General features: G+C 39.1%; 1 protein-coding gene across 6 annotated transcripts in view; it reads left to right on the top strand.

Moving 5' to 3' along the window:
• The window catches only part of pfn4 (profilin family member 4), a 35,760-nt gene that overhangs the window by 5,995 nt on the left and 10,181 nt on the right, over window positions 1-19,584 (top strand). For all 6 annotated transcript variants that reach the window (XM_072556870.1, XM_072556879.1, XM_072556911.1 and 3 more), the window contains exons 2-4: window positions 5,454-5,582; window positions 10,920-11,054; window positions 17,850-17,955. In XM_072556870.1, coding sequence (XP_072412971.1) covers window positions 5,454-5,582; window positions 10,920-11,054; window positions 17,850-17,955 — 370 coding nt within the window. The remainder of the gene's footprint in view (window positions 1-5,453; window positions 5,583-10,919; window positions 11,055-17,849; window positions 17,956-19,584) is intronic.

Here is a 19,584-nt window from a genome sequence, read left to right on the forward strand (position 1 = left end):
AAATATTTTGTCAAAGAGTTAGGGGGTGGAATTAAGACCAGAAGACCATAAGATGTGGGAGTACAAGTAAGCCAATCAACCCATTGAGTCTGCTCTGCCATTCAATGAGATCATGGTTAATCTATAATCCTAACTCTGCTTTCCTTGCATTTCTCCATAACACTGATCAAAAAATCTGCTATTTCAACCTTGAATAACTTAAGGACCCATCCTGCACAGCCCTTGGTAGCTATATCTTAAAGCAGGAGACATAGAAATCCACAGATTCACTATTCACAGATTCTGAAAGAGGAAACTCCTCCTCATCTATGCCCAAACAGGGTGACACCTTACTCAGATAATGCTGTCTGGTCCAAAATTCACCTACGAGGGGAAACAACCTCTAAGCATCTATTCTGTCAAGCCCACAAAGCCTGTTATATGTTTCAATAGGGTTGTTTCTCATTCTTCTAAACTGGTCCAACTTACTCTTTTAAACAACAAGATATGAACAGAAAAGTCAAGACCCGCAGCCTGACACTGCCCCCATCAAACACTCCTGGGATAGGGGCAGCACCAGGTAAAATACAGAGTAAAGTTTTTGGTAATCTATGTTTAAATGGAAAGGAAAGTTACAATTACTCTTGAAATAAAAAAAAGTCCCTTTGATTCTGGAAAATGAAGATCAATAAATAAATAAAAGTTGAGTTTTGCCTGACTCCATTGCCACCAACCACTCTTGGGACAACAAAAGGCTGCAAAGTAAATTAAACCTTCCCCAAAATGTTCAAAATCAAAGGAAACTAGAAACAAAACAAAATACTCTCCACTCAGTCCCTAATATGGGTCAAAAGTCCATAAGAAAGTTCCTCTACTCATTTCAACTAACAATCTAATTACCCTCACACCGACTCCGTCAAGCACATCTGGGATGTGGAAATATGGGGTTAAAACCCTTCCTGGCTTTTTCAAGGGGTCCAAAATCAATACAAAAAATAAATAAAACTACTCCTTTCCAGGCACAAAACTGAGAACAAACACAAAAGGTTCAAATGGAAACTTACATCACTAAATCAAAATATCATTGTTCGAGCTGATGGTGCACTCCAGCTCCCCACCACCACGCCCATGGGTCCCAAAAGGCCACCATACTGGTGAGCACTGCCTGCTCCTGCTCCAGGGAAACCCAAGCACAGACATAACCACAAAGAGGGCAAACAGTCAGAACCGATGAGCACCTCCTTAGCCTGCTGTTAACGGAAAAGAATTTGTGCTTGCAATTTCAATGGCTGTTCACTAAAATTAATGTGGACTACATTGTAGTATTATTATTGTTTGACTGTTCCTACAACCTGTCATAATCACAGTGACAGACTGCAGGTTCACAGCTAGATTTACAGCGCAAGAGGTTAGTAAGGGTTTTGGTGTGTTTGATGTGAGGCTATGTACTTGAATGCATTTAACTCAATTGAATGGGCTTTTATGAATTAGAGTTTTTATTATATGATAAAAACTAAAATATATTTGGTATTTTATTTTATTTCATCTCTGCATGACTCCTGAGATCTTAATGAGAACAGAACCAACATAACCATATTGACAAACTAGACAATGATCTAGGGTGCCAAATGACTGATTTTTTAAATTAATATGTTATGTCTTGCAAATTAAAATATCAAATATTGTACTTGTAAAACAGTGTCTCGTTGCCATCACAGAAATTGAGTTATTTAATGTATTTCATATTTAAAATGAAACAGTTGCTTAAAATTGTTTCAGAAAATTAACGCTACAGCATTAAAAAAGAATCCACTTAGAGTTAAGTAATGTAAAAGCAATGCGGAACATACAAAAGAACAAGCAAAACAAAATGATTCCCTCTTCAAACATGTTTGATTTGACAAATAATGATTTGGAAGCAGTTCACAATGTCAGGCTGACTCCAAGATGAAGGCCAAAAGAAAGGCAGCACATTTGAAGATGAAGGTACCTCACAGCATAAAATTAACACTGAAGATGAAAAAACAGTTTGAGAAACCTGCACTCATTTGCAGATATATGTGCCAAGGTTGAAGTAAAACGAAACAGGAGAACAGAAGGTTCACAACCTTTATATTTAATTGGAAGCATTAGCTTTCGGAGCGCTGCTCCTTAATCAGGTGGTTGTGGGACCTGATCCAACACCAGCATCTCCAAATCACAACTACCTTTAGATTGTAATGTCTGTCTTGATGATCAAGAAGATAATTGTTTAGTCCTAGCAGAGGCAGATACCTCTCCGAAAGGATGTATGATTCTTCAGGAGTGTCATGAGGTGATAGTATGGAACTTGTGCAGTCAGAAAAACTCTCGATGATAAACTTGCAGCAAGTTATAGTAAGGAGACCCTGCTATGATCATATACAACAGAATCTTATGAAACATGGACACAAACAAGTTCAAGAATTTAACTTTACAAGGAATGAAATAAATGAAAATTCTCTCAACATCACTGGAAAAAAATGTGCCAGTGGAGAAGAAATATCAATAGTGTTTAAAACACTTAATGTCAAAAAATTCAGTACTTTACTTCATCTGCAAATTGTTTAGCAGTCATGCAGTCTGTATCTCACTTACTTTAAAAGGTTCAAAACATGTCTTCAATTCTGTTTTCTCATTTTAAAAAATCCTGAAAATTTGGGAAACATACAAGCCACTCACCATCCAGGCCCGAAAATATATTGCTGTTCCTTAAGTCATCTGCACAAAGTCCTAGAACTCCCTCTTTAATGGCATTGTGGAGCTATCTACAGCAAATGGATTGTAAGAGTTAAAGAAGATAGCTCGCCCCCAATTTCTCAAGGCCTAACCAATGGTGCCCACATCCTGTAAGTGAAATGAAATAGAAAGAAATTCACCTGCTATTGAAAAACAGAAACAATTATGTGGGAAATTTATATTAATCATGACTGAAGATTGAGAACTTATGTTGCTAACACTTGGTAAGTAAAGGTAAAGTGTTATGGACTAAACCAGACAACTCAAAGCATTCTTAAGTATGCAGCCCAGACCATAACTTTGCAACTTGTTTCAGTAAGTGTACAGTGAAAATTATCCGGAGTAAGGTAGCTAGATTGAATACCAGGCTTTAAAACAGACAAAAAATTATTCACAAAATTACACAATGAAACACAAAGAACAGAATAAAGAACCCCTACAGAACTTAGTCTATCCAAACTAGACATAATTGTGTTATTCCGAATATACACAACAGTCCCAATTAGCAAACTCCCTTAAAACATAGTAAAAAAAAGGAACAAATGCTTACAGGCTGAAGTTAGAAGGGCAGAAAGAGAGAGAGCCTGTTCACACAGTTCACTGCTGAACTCCTAACTAGTTCTGGACTGAACTGCTCAGCCAGAGAGCTGACCAGCAGGGAGCTAGTTTATGACCCCTCTGAAAAAAACCAAGGACTCAGCATCCTTGAAAAAAGGAAAGGTTTTTAGAAAAAAGGGACCAGCTTTGTGACAAAAAGCAATGGTGTGCAAAGGAGAGTAGTAGAAATGAATCCTCAGATACTTTTGTCCCTTAAATCCCAGAAGTTTGTTATCAATAATGCTTACAGATATTGTTTGGAGCCAAATAATCTTTTTGGCCTGAGTTTTATTTCAAATTCAACATGTCTTTGTAAGTATGTCACATTCATGTGTGTTCTCTAACTTTGAAACCAATCAGTCAACCAAGATGGGAAAGTCAAATGGATACATTGAACCCTCTTCAATATGAAATTGAAAATATCTGTAAGGCATTAATTTCTAATGTACTATCATAACAGGATCATCTGGCAGTTTAGTACATTTAGATGCAGAAGCTCTTGCAAATGTGTAGTTTCGCTCAATTTCTGGTATGATATCTTATTTGAGATCAACCTTACCAGTAAGAAACTTCAGGCAATGGGCTTCAACATGTATTTCTGCTGTACAACAGCTGCAACAGCCCAAGAAGGTCCGCGTGGAATATAGGAGTAATAAAGCATTTGAAAAGACACAAGTAAATTCTCGTGAGTTTGTTGAGGAATTTGAACTGCCAACAGATTTGAAACCAGAGCTAACATTTATTCACGAAACGAGGTGACAATTCATTTTTGAGGCAATAGATGAATTGATTCAAGATCCAAATCAAAAATTAAACTTCCGCTTTTCAGTCCTAATCACTGCAATACAATCATAAAGAATGATTTGAACAGTTCCAAAGGTTTGATTCAGTATTTGGTTTTCTCAATGGTCTGCATAGTTTTCATATTAACACATCAGAACAGACATTTGGAAAATTGCTTGAAGCTAGAGTCAGAATTACAACATAGAACTTCAAAATATATTGTTTCAGTAGATGTGTGCAGTGAACTGAAGGCTCTTTCACAATAACTTCCAGGACATCTTAAGACATATTACACCTCAATATGTACTGAAGTTCATTTTTGAACACAGACTCACATACAACCTTCCCTACATTCTCATTGCACCTCAGATTCTCTTGAATCTTGCAACTTCTGCTGCTACTGGAAAGAGTAACTTTACAAATTTAAATTAGATAAAGGCATACCTTCATTTTGCCATGTTGCAAGAGAGACTTGTTGGTCTGGTCACCATCTCGATGAAACATGAAATAGTTTTGAAACTTTGTCTCAAATAATTTAGAGCCCAATGAGTAAAACCAAAGCACAAAAAGTAAATCTCTAAATGTTGTGATGTAATCGTGCTAGGATTAAGAAAAAGTAGAAAAATAGTAGAAAAAAATCATTTAACTATTTATATTTTTATATTGTTTAGTTTGAATGCCAATTAATTAAGTAAAAGCAAAATTTAATTCTAGACTTCTCATTTTTGTCTGGGTTGAATGTATGCAGTGGAAGGGGTAGTGGGAGAAGGATTAATAATTTGCCTAGAGTTCCAAACACCCTTGGGCCAGCCCTGTAAAAGTTGTATTGAATTTGAAAATTTATCTCTTTTCTTTTCTCTGTGGATGTTACCATAGGTGCTGGATTTTTCTACAACTTTCTGTTTTTATTTAAATGATCTCCAGTATCCAATGTTTTACTTGATGTTTTATTATTCTACCCTGAGTTGTGAGAAACCCAATACCTAACTATTTCCCAGGAGGTCAGCCATTCATCACAAACAGTCTCTATTTTGATGCAATGATATTGATAATTCTGGTGTACTTCAGCTTTTTTCAACAATGACTTTAGGATCGTTGAGGACTCAGTGACATGGTATTGAAGGTTGGAGAGGTGGTGAATTTTTGAAATGGTCAGTTATTAATTGGTAATGGTTACATGATTACTTTATAGAAAAAAAGATGTTAATGAGTAGATACCTGGAAACATGCCCAAGAACCCAAACCTAGCAATAAAGATAACATACTTTAAAATAACTTTTTGTCTTAGCTTTTAATGTTTGGAATTACCATGTAATATTGTATATTTTTCTTGACAGGATAACTTTAAAATGGGCGAGTACCAGGATTTGTTAACTCAGTCTCTTACTGCAACAAATCACGTTCAAGACTGTGCAATCATAAGTTTGAAAAATCCCTCAGTGGTGACAGCATCCATAGGATTCAAAGTAAGAATATTACATTTGTTATATATTTTTGGTGATATTCAGTACCTTTAGATTGTAATGATCAAGAAAATAATTATCTAGTTCCAGCAGAGGCAGATACCTCTCTGAAAGGATATGTGATTCTTCAGGATTCTCATGAGGTGACAATACGGAACTGGTGCAGTCAGAAAAATTCTCAATTCCTTATGTGGTCAGTTTGCCCTGGGTTCCAGTGATGCTTTATTTGAGGATTAGGAAGGATTAGGATTGGCATCTATACAACCAATTTACTCTATACATTGTCTATGACAGCAGATTTCATTCCTTTATTATAGAATAAATATCATAGAATTAAGAAATGATTCTCTCTGTCACTGATGAATTAGACGATTTAGAGTCATAGAAATGTACAACATAGAAACAGACCCTTCAGTCCAACCCGTCCATGCCAACCAGACATCCCAACCCAATCGAATCCCACCTGCCAGCACCTAGCCCATATCCCTCCAAATCTTTCCTTTTCATATATCCATCCAAATGCCTTTTAATGTTGCAATTGTATCAGCCTCCACCATTTCCTCTGGCAGCTCATTCCAGACACGTACCACCCTCTGCATGAAAAAGTTGCCCCTTAGGTCTCTTTTATATCTTTCCCCTCTCACCCTAAACCTATGCCCTCTAGTTCTGGACTCCCCGACCCCAGGGAAAAGACTTTGTCTATTTATCCTATCCATGCCCCTCATAATTTTGTAAAACTCTATAAGATCATCCCTCGGCCTCCGACGCTCCAGAGAAAACAGCCCTAGCCTATTCAACCTCTCCCTATAGCTCAAATCCTCCAACCCTGGCAACATCCTTGTAAATCTTTTCTGAACCCTTTCAAGTTTCACAACATCTTTCCGATAGGAAGGAAGCCAGAATTTCACACAATATACCAACAATGGCCTTACCAATTTCCTGTACAGCCGCAACATGACCTCCCAACTCCTGTACTCAATTCTCTGACCAATAAAGGAAAGCATACCAAACACCTTCTTCACTACCTGCAACTCCACTTTCAAGGATCTACGAACCTGCACTCCAAGATCTCTTTGTTCAACAACACTCCCTAGGACCTTACCATTAAGTGTATAAGTCCTAAAATGCAGCACCTTGCATTTATCTGAATTAAACTCCATCTGCCACTTTTCAGCCATTGGGCCATCTGATCAAGTTCCTGTTGTAATCTGAAGTAACCTTCTTCGCTGTCCACTACACCTCCAATTTTGGTGTCATCTGCAAACTTACTAACTATACCTCTTATGCTCGCATCCAAATCATTTATATAAATGCCGAAAAGTAGAGGACCCAGGACTGATCCTTTTGGCACTTCACTGGTCACAGGCCTCCATTCTGAAAAACAACCCTCCACCACCACCCTCTGTCTCCTACCTTTGAGCCAGTTCTGTATCCAAGTGGCTAGTTCTCCCTGTATTCCATGAGATCTAACCTTGCTTATCAGTCTCACATGGGGAACCTTTTCGAACACCTTACTGAAATCCATATAGATCACATCTATTGCTCTGCCCTCATCAATCTTCTTTGTTACTTCTTCAAAAAACTCAATCACGTTTGTGAGACATGATTTCCCATGCACAAAGCCATGTTGACTATCCCTAATGAGTCCTTGCCCTTCCAAATACATGTACCTCCTGTCCCTCAGGATTCCCTCCAACAACTTGCCTACCACCGATGTCAGGCTCACTGGTCTATAGTTCCCTGGCTTGTCCTTACCACCTTTCTTAAACAGTGGCACCATGTTAGCCAACCTCCAGTGTTCCGGCACCTCACCTGTGACTATTGATGATACAAATATCTCAGCAGGAGGCCCAGTAATCACTTCCCTAGCTTCCCACAGAGTTCTGGGGTACACCTGATCATGTCCTGGGGATTTATCCACCTTTATGCATTTCAAGACATCCAGCACTTCCTCAGCAGCACAGGCCCATTAGAGGTAGTAGCGTAAAAGGAATCTGTTGGGAAGGGACTCCGGGGGGGGGCGGTCTTCAACATTAAATGAATTCCATGAAGTCTCATTACATTAGGTCAAACAAGATTCCAACTAATGCACAACCCTCCCTTACCTCAGTTGATGACTCAGTATTACTTCATGTTGAACACACATGGATTAAGAACAGGAGGTGGCAAAGGTACAGTATGTATTCTGAGTAGGTTGCTTCAAAAACCTCACTAGCACTGCGGCTGACTGAATTGGCCAAGTACTAAAGTACATAGTTACACTGGGTCTGCAGCACTGGGTGAGGAAAGCAACAGAGTGAAAAGGTTGCTTGACATCATCCATTTTAACATTAGTAGCAGTGACCACTACATTGTCCTTATGGAGATCAAGTCCCAACTTCATGCTGTGCACACTAACCATTGTGTTGTGAGGCACGACAACTGTGTTAAATGGCACAGACTTTGCACAGGTCTAGCAACTCAAAACTGAGCAGTGATGAGGAGCTGTGGACCATCAGCAGGAACAGACTTGTATTTATCCAAGAATTGTGACCTTATAGCCAGACATATCCCATACTCTGCCATTACGACCAAATCAGGAGATCAACACTAATTCAATGAAAAATGCAGGAGGACATTATGGAAACAGCACCAGGTATTCCTAAAAGTAAGATGTCGAACTAGGGAAGCTACAGGACTCCTTGAATGCCAAACAGTGGAAGCAGCACGCAATAGACAGGGCTATGCAATCCCACAGTGGATCAGATCTAATTTCTGCAGATTCTCCAGAATCACAGATGCATGTCTTCAACCAATTCAGTTCACTCCATGAAATGTCAAGAAACACCTGAAAACATTGAATATTGAAAATCTCCTGGGTTCTGACATAATTCCGGCAAGTACTAATGATTTGTGCTCAAGAACCTCTAGTGCACAAACTGTTGCGGTACAGCTCCAACACTGGTATCTATCCAACAATGTGGAAAATTTCCCAAGTTTGTTCTGTATACATAAGGCAGGCAATTTCAACCTTACCAATTATCACCCCATCAGTCTACTCCTGGTTATCAGCAAGTAATAATTGGCTTGAGTTTCACCAGGGCCTCTCGGCTCTTGAACTCATTACAGCCTTGGTCCAAACATGGACAAAACAGCTAAACATCAGAGGTGAGATTGACTGCCCTTGTCACTAAGTCAGCATTAGAGTATGGTATCAAGGAGGCCCAGCAAAACGAGGGTCAGTAGGAATCAAGAGAAAAATTCCCCTCTGGTTGGAATCATACTTGGCGCAAAGGAAAATGTTTGCGGTTGTTCAGGGACAGTCATTTCAGCCCAGGATATTATTACACGAGCTCATCAAGGAAGTATACTAGGCCCAACCATCTTCAGCTAGACAAATGGTCATTTGATCATAAAGAACACGAGTATTACAGTCAAAGATATATTTTGTCAAGGTTTTTCATTCATTTGGACAATTTGCAAGTTATCAATAAAAGGTAAAACCAACATTTATAGAGGAACCTCAATTATCCAAAGGATACAGGTATGGAGTATTTAGTTTGGTTAATTGAGTTCTGGATAATCAAATCCCAGATAGCATAGTTTAGCCAAGCATTGGGACCTTGCGATCTTGCCAGGTAGTCCAAATTTTGGATAATCGAATGCTGGAAAATCAGAGTTCCTCTGTATACTCTATAAGAAGAGAGTACTAATTGTTTGGCAAGTAGATACTGATTGGTAGAAGCATTGCCATGGAAAATGAAGCGGTTCATGATGTTTGACAGTTAACTGCCAGGCCTTATTTAGATTTTAAACATGCCAAATTGATGGTTGGTCTGCTTGGTTAAAGCATTGTCCTGTGAGATGAGACAATGAATGGCTGCCATTTCTTTGTACAATTGAAACTGACATAGTGCTTGTACTTGTTCTTCTGCAAAGGACAAGGTCTTGTGTATTTATGTATTTTCCTGCACATGCAGGTGCATTACATAACCCCGACTGACAATCCTAAATTGGTTATCAGTGTAATTTTTTTGCACAGTCAGATTCTCCAGCAAATGTCGTCCAATCACAAAACCATGAGTCAGAAGTGTAGTAGAACATTCTGCACTTCCATAGATGCGTGCAGTTCCACTAACACTCAGGAACCTTAACACGTCCAAGATAAAGCAATCCAGCTGACTGGCACCAGATCCACCACCTTAAACATTCACTCTTTTCATCACTAATGCATATTGACTACTATTACAAAATGCACTACGCTAATTTATAATGGTTGCTTCAAAATCACCTTCCAAACATGCAACCTTTACCATCACGAAGGAAAAGGATGGGAACACAAATACTTGTTAGTTATCTTACAAATCCCACAACATCCTGATTTGTATATGTATCTGGGTTCTTTCATTATCACTGCCACCTTCCTGCACTGTGGTGTACCTACATCACATGGACTGGAGTGATTTAAGATATTTGCTCACTATCATAATCTCCAAACGAATTAGGAATGGACAATTAATGCTCTTTTCTTCAACATTATTGCAAGATTTCAAGAAGTGGTCATTATTTCGAATACTGTTAATGAGCCAATAATAATTTGACTCATGTCTTCATCTGGGAATGTCTGAGTACTGATAGCAGGCCAAAAGCTGATGGATGAATAAAAGCACAAATTTTTGAGAAAGGTTGAAAAAGACGTGGTTTTTCCAAGAATTGTAGGGCTAAAAACATTGATGTGGATCTGTAGTTAGAGGCTTGGATGGATTGAGGGTTGGTTTTGAAGGAGTATAATATTTATTTAGGAAAGAGTATAATGTTTATTTGGAGTGGAGGATATTGTTGAAGGCATCTGCTGTTTGAACAAAAAACCATTGACCATATCGGTGGTACTGTATGAAAAGAGGCATACCAAGTGATTAGCAGCAACAATGATTGGCACACCCACCAAGATGCAACAACCACATTTGCATAGTTTTCCACATCTGTTCATGATAAGCATTGTCAGGTAGTCTTCATTGGTATTCTGCTTCCAACATTTCAGCATCTGAATGTATTGTAATGAACTTGCTTTGAAAGATAGGGTACAGAAAGCAACCAATGTGTGTCATTGAATGAATGGTTTCCAATCAAATGGTTGTATTCAGCATCTCATGGAAAATCTATGCTCCAGTGGGCATATTGATCAATAATGGACTCCAAGTTACTTTTCAACATAGTTTCAAGATATGACTGAAACATATCACATATCACTTACCAATCACATATTGCAATAAACTATGTTTAACTGTCCTTGTATTAGGCATCTTCGGTAACACTAGATTTCAGTGAAGTGAAAAATTGTTTTCTGTAACTTGTTTTTAGCTGGAATCTGAAGAAATTCAAGCCTTCCTGAAAGCTTTCAACCAGCCAAGCAACTTCCGAGATGAAGGGCTTTACTTTAAGAATGTAATCTACTTATGTGTCAGAGCAGATAATAGTTCGGTGTACGGTAAACACGTAAGCTGAAATATGTTGCTATCTGTTTTAAAATATTCTTGTTCAATTTTTATTCAATCTATATTCATATTTTCAATTGAACCTTCTGTTACGTCCGTTTGTACATTTTTATAAACTGGATCTACACAAATACAGGTCTGAATGAAAAATGTCAAAAGAAAATAACGAGATAAGGGTTTGAATTAACTGTTAATATCTATAAACTTCAAAATTAATTGAGAAATTGAGTTACATTTGGTTGGGTTACATGCATTTGAAGCCTGTAGTTTTGAGGGGTTTTGAGATATAAAATCCTTCTCATTAAAATATCTGGATACCAATTCCTTATTTATATTCATACAAATTCTAATTTTTAAATTAAAGAAGGTCAGAGACTGGGAATTCAGCAGCAAGTAACTCACCTCATAATTCCCCAAAGTCTTCCATCATCTACAAGGCGCAGGTCAGGAGTGTGATGAATATTCTCCACTTACATGGATGAGTGCAGTTCCAACAACACTCAAGAAGCTTGACACCATTCTTGACAAACTAGCCTACTTCAGTGGCACTCTGTTCACCAACTTGAACATTCGCTCCTTTGACTATTCATACACAATGTCAGCAATATGTAGCATGTACAAAATGCACTTCAGCAACTCATGAAGCTTTCTTTGTCAGCAACTTCCAAATGTGCAAATTATATTATGTCGAAGGACTAGACCAGTAGACACATGGGAAGACAACCAACTGCAAGTTCCCCTCCAAGTTATACAAGTCCCTAACTTGAAACTATACTACCATTCTTGATATCCTTAAACTTGTAACAGCATTGTGGATGTACCCACACCACATGGACTCAACAAAGTAGTACACCACCTCCTTCTCAAGGTGAAATAGGAATGGGCAACAAACACTAACACAGCCAGCAATGTCCCCTTCACAGGAATGAATGAAAAAATATATAACAATTAAGTCCTCAATTGTGCCTGACCTAACAAGAAATCAATGCCTAGCATTTATAAACCAAATAGAATTTATTAAGCAAAATGTTATATAGTCATAGAGATGGACAGCATGGAAACAGACCCTTCGGTCCAACCTGTCCATGCCGACCAGATATCCCAACCCAATCTAGTCGCAACTGCTGGCACCCAGCCCATATCCCTCCAAACCCTTCCTATTCATATACGCATCCGAATGTCTCTTAAATGTTGCAATTGTACCAGCTACCACCACTTTCTCTGGCAGCTCATTCCATACACGTACCACCCTCTGCATGAAAAAGTTGCCCCTTAGGTCTCTTTTATAATTTTCCCCTCTCACCCGAAACCTATTCCCTCTAGTTCTGGACTCCCCGACCCCAGGGAAAAGACTTTGCCTATTTATCCTATCCATACCCCTCATGATTTTGTAAACCTCTATAATGTCACCCCTCAGCCTCTGATGCTCCAGGGAAAACAGCCCCAGCCTGTTCAGCCTCTCCCTATAGCTCAAATCCTCCAACCCTGGCAACATCCTTGTAAATCTTTTCTGAACCCTTTCAAGTTTCACAACATTTTTCTGATAGGAAGGAGACCACAATTGCACGCAGTATTCCAAAAGTGGCCTAACCAATGTCCTGGACAGCTGCAACATGACCTTCCAACTCCTGTACTCAATACTCTGACCAATAAAGGAAAGCATACCAAACGCCTTCTTCACTACCCTATCTACCTGAAACTCCACTTTCAAGGAACTATGAACCTGAACTCCAAGGTCTCTTTGTTCATCAACACTCCCATGGACCTTACCATTTAGTGTATAGGTCCTGCTAAGATTTGCTTTCCCAAAATGCAGCACCTCGCATTTATCTGAATTAAACTCCATCTGCTACTTCGCAGCCCATTGACCCACCTGGTCCAGATCCTGTTGTAATCTCAGGTAATCCTCTTCGCTGTCCACTACACCTCCAATTTTGGTGTCATCTGCAGACTTACTAACTGTACCTCTTGTGCTTGCATCCAAATCATTTATGTAAATCATGAAAAGTAGAGGACCCAGCACTGATCTTTGTGGCACTCCACTGGTCACAGGCCTCCAGTCTGAAAAACAACCCTCCACCACGACCCTCTGTCTTCTGCCTTTGAACTAGTTCTGTATCCAAATGGCTAGTTCTCCCTGTATTCCGTGAGACCTAACCTTGCTTATCAGTCTCCCATGGGGAACCTTGTCGAACGCCTTACTGAAGTCCATATAGATCACATCTACTGCTCTGCCCTCTTCAAAAAACTTAATCAAGTTTGTGAGACATAATTTCCCACGCACAAAGCCATGTTGACTATCCCTAATGAGTCCTTGCCCTTCCAAATACATGTACATCCTATCCCTCAGGATTCCCTCTTAACAACTTGCCCACCACCGAGGTCAGGCTCACTGGTCAATAGTTCCCTGGCTTGTCTTTACCGCCCTTCTTAAACAGTGGCACCACGTTTGCCAACCTCCAGTCTTCCGGCACCTCACCTGTGACTATCGATGATACAAATATCTCAGCAAGAGGCCCAGCTTCTCTGGCTTCCCACAGAGTTCTCAGATACACCTGATCAGGTATTGGGGATTTATCCACCTTTAACTGTTTCAAGACATCCAGCACTTCCTCCTCTGTAATCTGGACATTTTGCAATATGTCACCATCTATTTCCCTACAGTCTATATTTTCCATATGCTTTTCCACAGTAAATACTGATGCAAAATATTAATTTAGTATCCCCCCATTATCTGTGGCTCCACACAAAGGCCACCTTACTGATCTTTGAGGGGCCCTATTCTCTCCCTAGTTGCCCTTTTGTCCTTAATATATTTGTAAAAACCCTTTGGTTTTTCCTTAATTCTATTTGCCAAAGCTATCTCATGTCCCCTTTTTGCCCTCCTGATTTCCCTCTTAAGTATACTCCTACTTCCTTTATACTCTTCTAAGGATTCACTCGATCTTTCCTGTCTATACCTGACATATGCTTCCTTCTTTTTCTGATTCAAACCCTCAATTTCTTTAGTCATCCAGCATTCTCTATACCTACCAGCCTTTCCTTTCACCCTGACAGGAATATACTTTCTCTGGACTCTTGTTATCTCATTTCTGAAGGCTTCCCATTTTCCATCCGTCCCTTTACCTGCAAACATCTGTCTCCAATCAGCTTTTGAAAGTTCTTGCCAAATACTGTCAAAATTGGCCTTTCTCCAATTTAGGACTTCAACTTTTAGATCTGGTCTATCCTTTTCCATCACTATTTTAAAACGAATAGAATTATGGTCACTGGCCCCAAAGTGCTCCCCCAGTGACACCTCAGTCACCTGCCCTGCCTTAATTCCCAAGAGTAGGTCAAGTTTTGCACCTTCTCTAGTAGGTACATCCATATACTGAATCAGAAAATTGTCTTGTACGCACTTAAGAAATTCCTCTCCATCTAAACCTTTAACACTATGGCAGTCCCAGTCAATGTTTGGAAAATTAAAATCCCCTACCATAACTACCCTATTATCTTACAGATAGCTGAGATCTCCTTACAAGTTTGTTTCTCAATTTCCCTCTGATTATTAGGGGGTCTATAATACAATCCCAATAAGGTGATCATCCCTTTCTTATTTCTCAGTTCCACCCAAATAACTTGCCTGGATGTATTTCTGGGAATATCCTCCCTCAGCACAGCTGTAATGCTGTCCCTTATCAAAAATGCCACTCCCCCTCCTCTCTTGCCTCCCTTTCTATCCTTCCTGTCACATTTGTATCCTGGAACATTAAGCTGCCAGTCCTGCATTCCCTGAGCCATGTTTCTGTAATTGCTATGATATCTCAGTCCCATGTTCCTAACCATGCCCTGAGTTCATCTGCCTTCCCTGTTAGGCCCCTTGCATTGAAATAAATGCAGTTTAATTTATTAGTCCTACCCTGTCTCTGCCTGCCCTGACTGTTTGATTCGTTTCTGTTCTCAGCTGTACCCGTCTCAGATTGATCTCTTTCTTCACTATCTCCTGGGTCCCACCCCCCCAACCTTACTTGTTTAAATTCTCCCGAGCAGCTCTTGCAAATCTCCCTGCCAGTATATTAGTCCCCTTCCAATTTAGGTGCAAACCATCCTTTTTGTACAGCTCACTTCTACCACAAAAGAGATTCCAATGATCCAAAAATGTGAATCCTTCTCCCATACACCAGCTCCTCAGCCATGCATTCATCTGTTCTATCCTCCTATTCCTGCCCTCACTAGCTCTGGGAGTAATCCAGATATTACTACCCTTGAGGACCTCCTTTTTAAATTTCTGCCTAACTTCACAAAAAGCAGTGAAGAAAGCTTGAAGACTGCTTATCACAAAAGACATAGGTTCACTAAATTGCTGACAGCACAGGCAAAGTCTTTCTGATTCAGTCTATAAAGTAATGTTGAACTGTATCTCACAATAGTAATTATGGAACTGTGCCAAGGAGTTTTCAACGGTTTTCTGTATTTTTGACAGTTTCTGATTCCTTATGAGGAAAAATTCCAAATTAATTCTTTACATTGACTAAGGGCAAGGGTCATCTAGTGGCTTGTCATATCTATTAATAATAGACTGCTCATCCCCTACTTCTTTAACCCCAGAGGTTTAATTCCATTCTGAACAAATCCTTGTAGATACAGATTTCAGCTGGACAAAATGTGTTACATTCTCTAGAGTGAATTATTGCAAGAATAGACACACGGTAGAGCACGATGTCTCCATGAAATATAGAGATCTTTATGCCATAGATCTGATTAGTACATCATAAGGCATTCACACACTTGTCTAATTCAAAGACATTGGGCAGAATCATATAGGGTCTGAGTAACATAGATCATGGCGAGATTTCTGAAAGAATGCCACGAAAAGTCCAGCAAGGCCAACCTTGACATTGAGAAAATCTTGCTGCACCTTTTATGCCTTCTATGAGTGGATGGTGAGTTTCTCACTAGGCAGCAGCTAGTTATCAATTGAAGTGATTATTATTTGTGAACTGCCTTGTTGCTGGCCAAAATCACCTCATTAATAAATCAAACTTGTTAAACAAGCTAGATTTTGAGAAAACATGACATGAAAATCAGAGCTAGTACCTGCTGAATTCAGCGTGTTGCTTGCTCCAAAGGAATTCCATATTGGACACCTGGCAGCAACATCCTAGGGCAGCCTCCATGGGCACAGTCACACATACACACCCTATATCCACAGATATTGGTATCCGATATATGGTAGCTGTGCGAACTCTCATGGCATATCCAATCCATTTGCAAGACACTTCTGCACTTCAATGCTGGACTTTGGGCTGCACTCCAACTATCACTGTAATGCAGTTTAAAATACACTGTCCGCTTAGGTATATGCACCCAGTTCGTGAAAGGAACAAGGGCGCATCTCCAGGCTCTTCACTCGCTTTCATCGTGTTCAATCATTTTGAGGCTACTCAGATGCTTACAGCATTGCTGCCTTGCCTTCCTCTTTTGCGCTTTGACTTCTTAGCCAGAGACACCAGGTTTATATGTCTTTTGCCTTGCCTTTCCATTTAGTGCAAACACAAAGACAGGAAGATTGTCTTGATTGTTAGCAGTCTTTGGTCAAATCAAGGGGGATAGTAATCATCACATAGGGTTGATGACACGGATTCAAGAAATGCCATTGGATTCCGAGATATCGCCGAGTGGTAAGTTGTTTTTGGAATGGCACATGATACTATGGGGCTTAGATCGGACATGACTAATGCCATAGGGGCAGGGTAAGGTGTTACTGAGGTGAGTTTTATCAGATATGGCTAGAAAACTCAGTAGGCCTTGCAATGGAAATTCCTTCAAAAATCTTGAACACAACTTGGACTCAAGCCAAAAAAAGTAAGATTCGGCTATGATTCTTGTTTAACATGATCAAAATAATGAAGCTACGTTGAATTCAAACTGTTGAGTTCAAAACGTTTGCTTATTCCCTCAAAGCTGACAGAGAGACCTTGAATAATGATGTATTTTAAAACAAAGAGAATGTTTACTTCTTAGGTTAGCAAACACCAGGACCTTTCCACCAGTGAATTCTTCTCATCCTTGTTACTGATAGAATGTATGTGCTCTTTTGCTGCCATGATCAGTATGTTTTGATGGAAAGAGAAGAGAATTTCTAACCCTTGGAGAGTGAGTTCAATATAAATAACTTCAGTGAGGTTAACATAAAGTTATTTATTCTCATTCACACACTCTGAATTTAAAGCAACGCCGCAAGCTGGATCTCACTCAGTTCTGAAGAAGGGTCACTGGACTTAAACGTTAATTCTGCTTTCTCTCCACAGCCACTATCATACCTGTTGAGTTTCTGCTCCATATTCTGCTTTTCTTTCAGATTTCCAGCATCTATTCTTTGTTTTATTTAATGTCTGTCCCAATATCACAAGTTCTTGATACACTTGTGATTCAAATGCCTAAAGTTTTAACAGAATATGCCATCTTAATAGCTTATTTGTGTCCAATTTTTGAAAGTTTTGATTGAAAGTTCGTAACATAGTATGGATGATCCATGAGTAACAATTTGTGCTATTGCAAATGCAGGTCTTGCTCAATTGCATCACTTAACAGGCAGAAATTTAAACTGGACTATTTAAAAGGATTAGCAGGGTAAAATCTTAAAATGCTAATTCAAACATGTATAGGGCATGAACCTTTATTATATAAATTTTATAACCTTTTGTGAAGGCTTATTTATGAATCGTCAATTGTTTCTGAACTACTGTGTCAAAACTGATGTTGTGTTATGAATTAAACTGTTTAGTAACTGGTAGTTGGTTTATTTCAACAGGATAATATTGGCCTGGTGTTAGTAAAGACAGGATCATATATTATCTGTGCCACTTACAGGGAGGGAATGTATCCAAGCGTGTGTGTTGAAGCTGCGGAGAAACTTGGTGAGTATTGGAAAACTTAGTTTGTCTGTCTTCCCATTTCTCACTGTGAACACTGCAAGAGTAATATCAACATTCCAAATTTGATTTAGCTTTGGTATCTCACCCAATATCCACTCGCTAAAATTTATGAAGATGGCCACATTTAGAATGCCAGTACTCCCATGTAAACGGCTATACAATGCAATTTTGGTTTATAAGAAATAGATAGGACCCCAACACATCTTTGGTAATGTTTAACATTTTGTCTGCTGTCAGTGTGATGATTTTGACCTGTATTCCAGTAATGAAAATCTGTAATTTCTTTTAAATATCTCTGAAGTCCATCATCAATTTGAAAATGTATTAAAAGGGCTTTTAACAGTTCTCATCAATTGCAGAGAAATCAGTTAGACACAATGATAAAGCAGAAAGAAAAGCACACCAAATTCTTGTGAGGAAGAGAAACAGTCCTCTCTCAGAAAGAAGTCAGATTTTTTAATTTTATAGAAAAGGAGATAAGAACATTTTGATGTAATTTTAAGCCATCCAAAAAGAAATCTAAAACCAGAAATATGCTTGAGTAGCTTGGAAATGCAGAAGAACTGAGTCATAGAATCATATAGATGTCCAGCACAGAAACAGACCCTTCGGTCCAACTCGTGCATCTCGACCAGATTTCCTAAACTAATCTAGACCCATTCACCAGCACTTGGCCCATATCCCTCTAAATCCTATCTATTTATATAACCATACAAATGTTTTTTATATGTTGTAATTGTACCAGCCTCCACCACTTCCACTGGTAGCTCATTCCATACACGCACCACCCTTTGCGTGAAAAGCTTGTCCCTTAGATCCCTTTTAAATTTATCCCCTCTTACCCTAAACCTACGCCCTCTAATTCTGGACTCCCACAACCCAAGGAAAAGATCTTGTCTATTTACCCTAACCATGCTCCTCAAAATTTTATAAACCTCTATAAGGTCCCCCCTCAGCCTCCTATACTCCAGGGAGAACAGTCCCAGCCTATTTATCCTCTCCATTTAGGTCAAACCCTCCAACCATGTGGTTAAACCATGAGACGGGTACACATGAGGGATACACTATCAGGACTGCTATGACCCAAGGGAGAGAAAGCTCTTTGCAATGTGTCTTGTTGATGATAATTGTTTCTATGAAACTCAGATTGTGGAAGAAATGAAAGATGTTGTCAGATAATGCTCCTGACCTGCTCTGCATAAACAATCAACTGCATTTTGTGAAATTTTGCAGCTACTGATGCCACAAATTTGTAGGGAGTGCTTTAAAGTCCTGTTGTACAAGCATTTGTTGTGTCTACCATTTAAAGCAAATTATACCATTTATTTATCATATTGATCCTGACCTATGAAACAATTTTCCTTTCAAAAAATTTATTTTGACAATGCCTGGTTGTAATTTGATTTTCTAAGTATCCTACTTCTGCATCTTCAAAAAAGACTGCAGCATTTTCCCAAAAATAGATAATACACTAACTTACCTATAGTTTCCTGCTTTCTGTGTTCCTCTATTCTTCCATGGTAATATTTCATTTACGGTTTTCCAAGATTTGGGGCATTCATGAAATTTTGGAAGATTTCAACCAATGCATCTACTAGAAACTGACGGCAT

Source organism: Chiloscyllium punctatum, chromosome 3 (genome assembly GCF_047496795.1).
Source record: "Chiloscyllium punctatum isolate Juve2018m chromosome 3, sChiPun1.3, whole genome shotgun sequence".
In the NCBI taxonomy this organism is placed as follows: domain Eukaryota; kingdom Metazoa; phylum Chordata; class Chondrichthyes; order Orectolobiformes; family Hemiscylliidae; genus Chiloscyllium; species Chiloscyllium punctatum.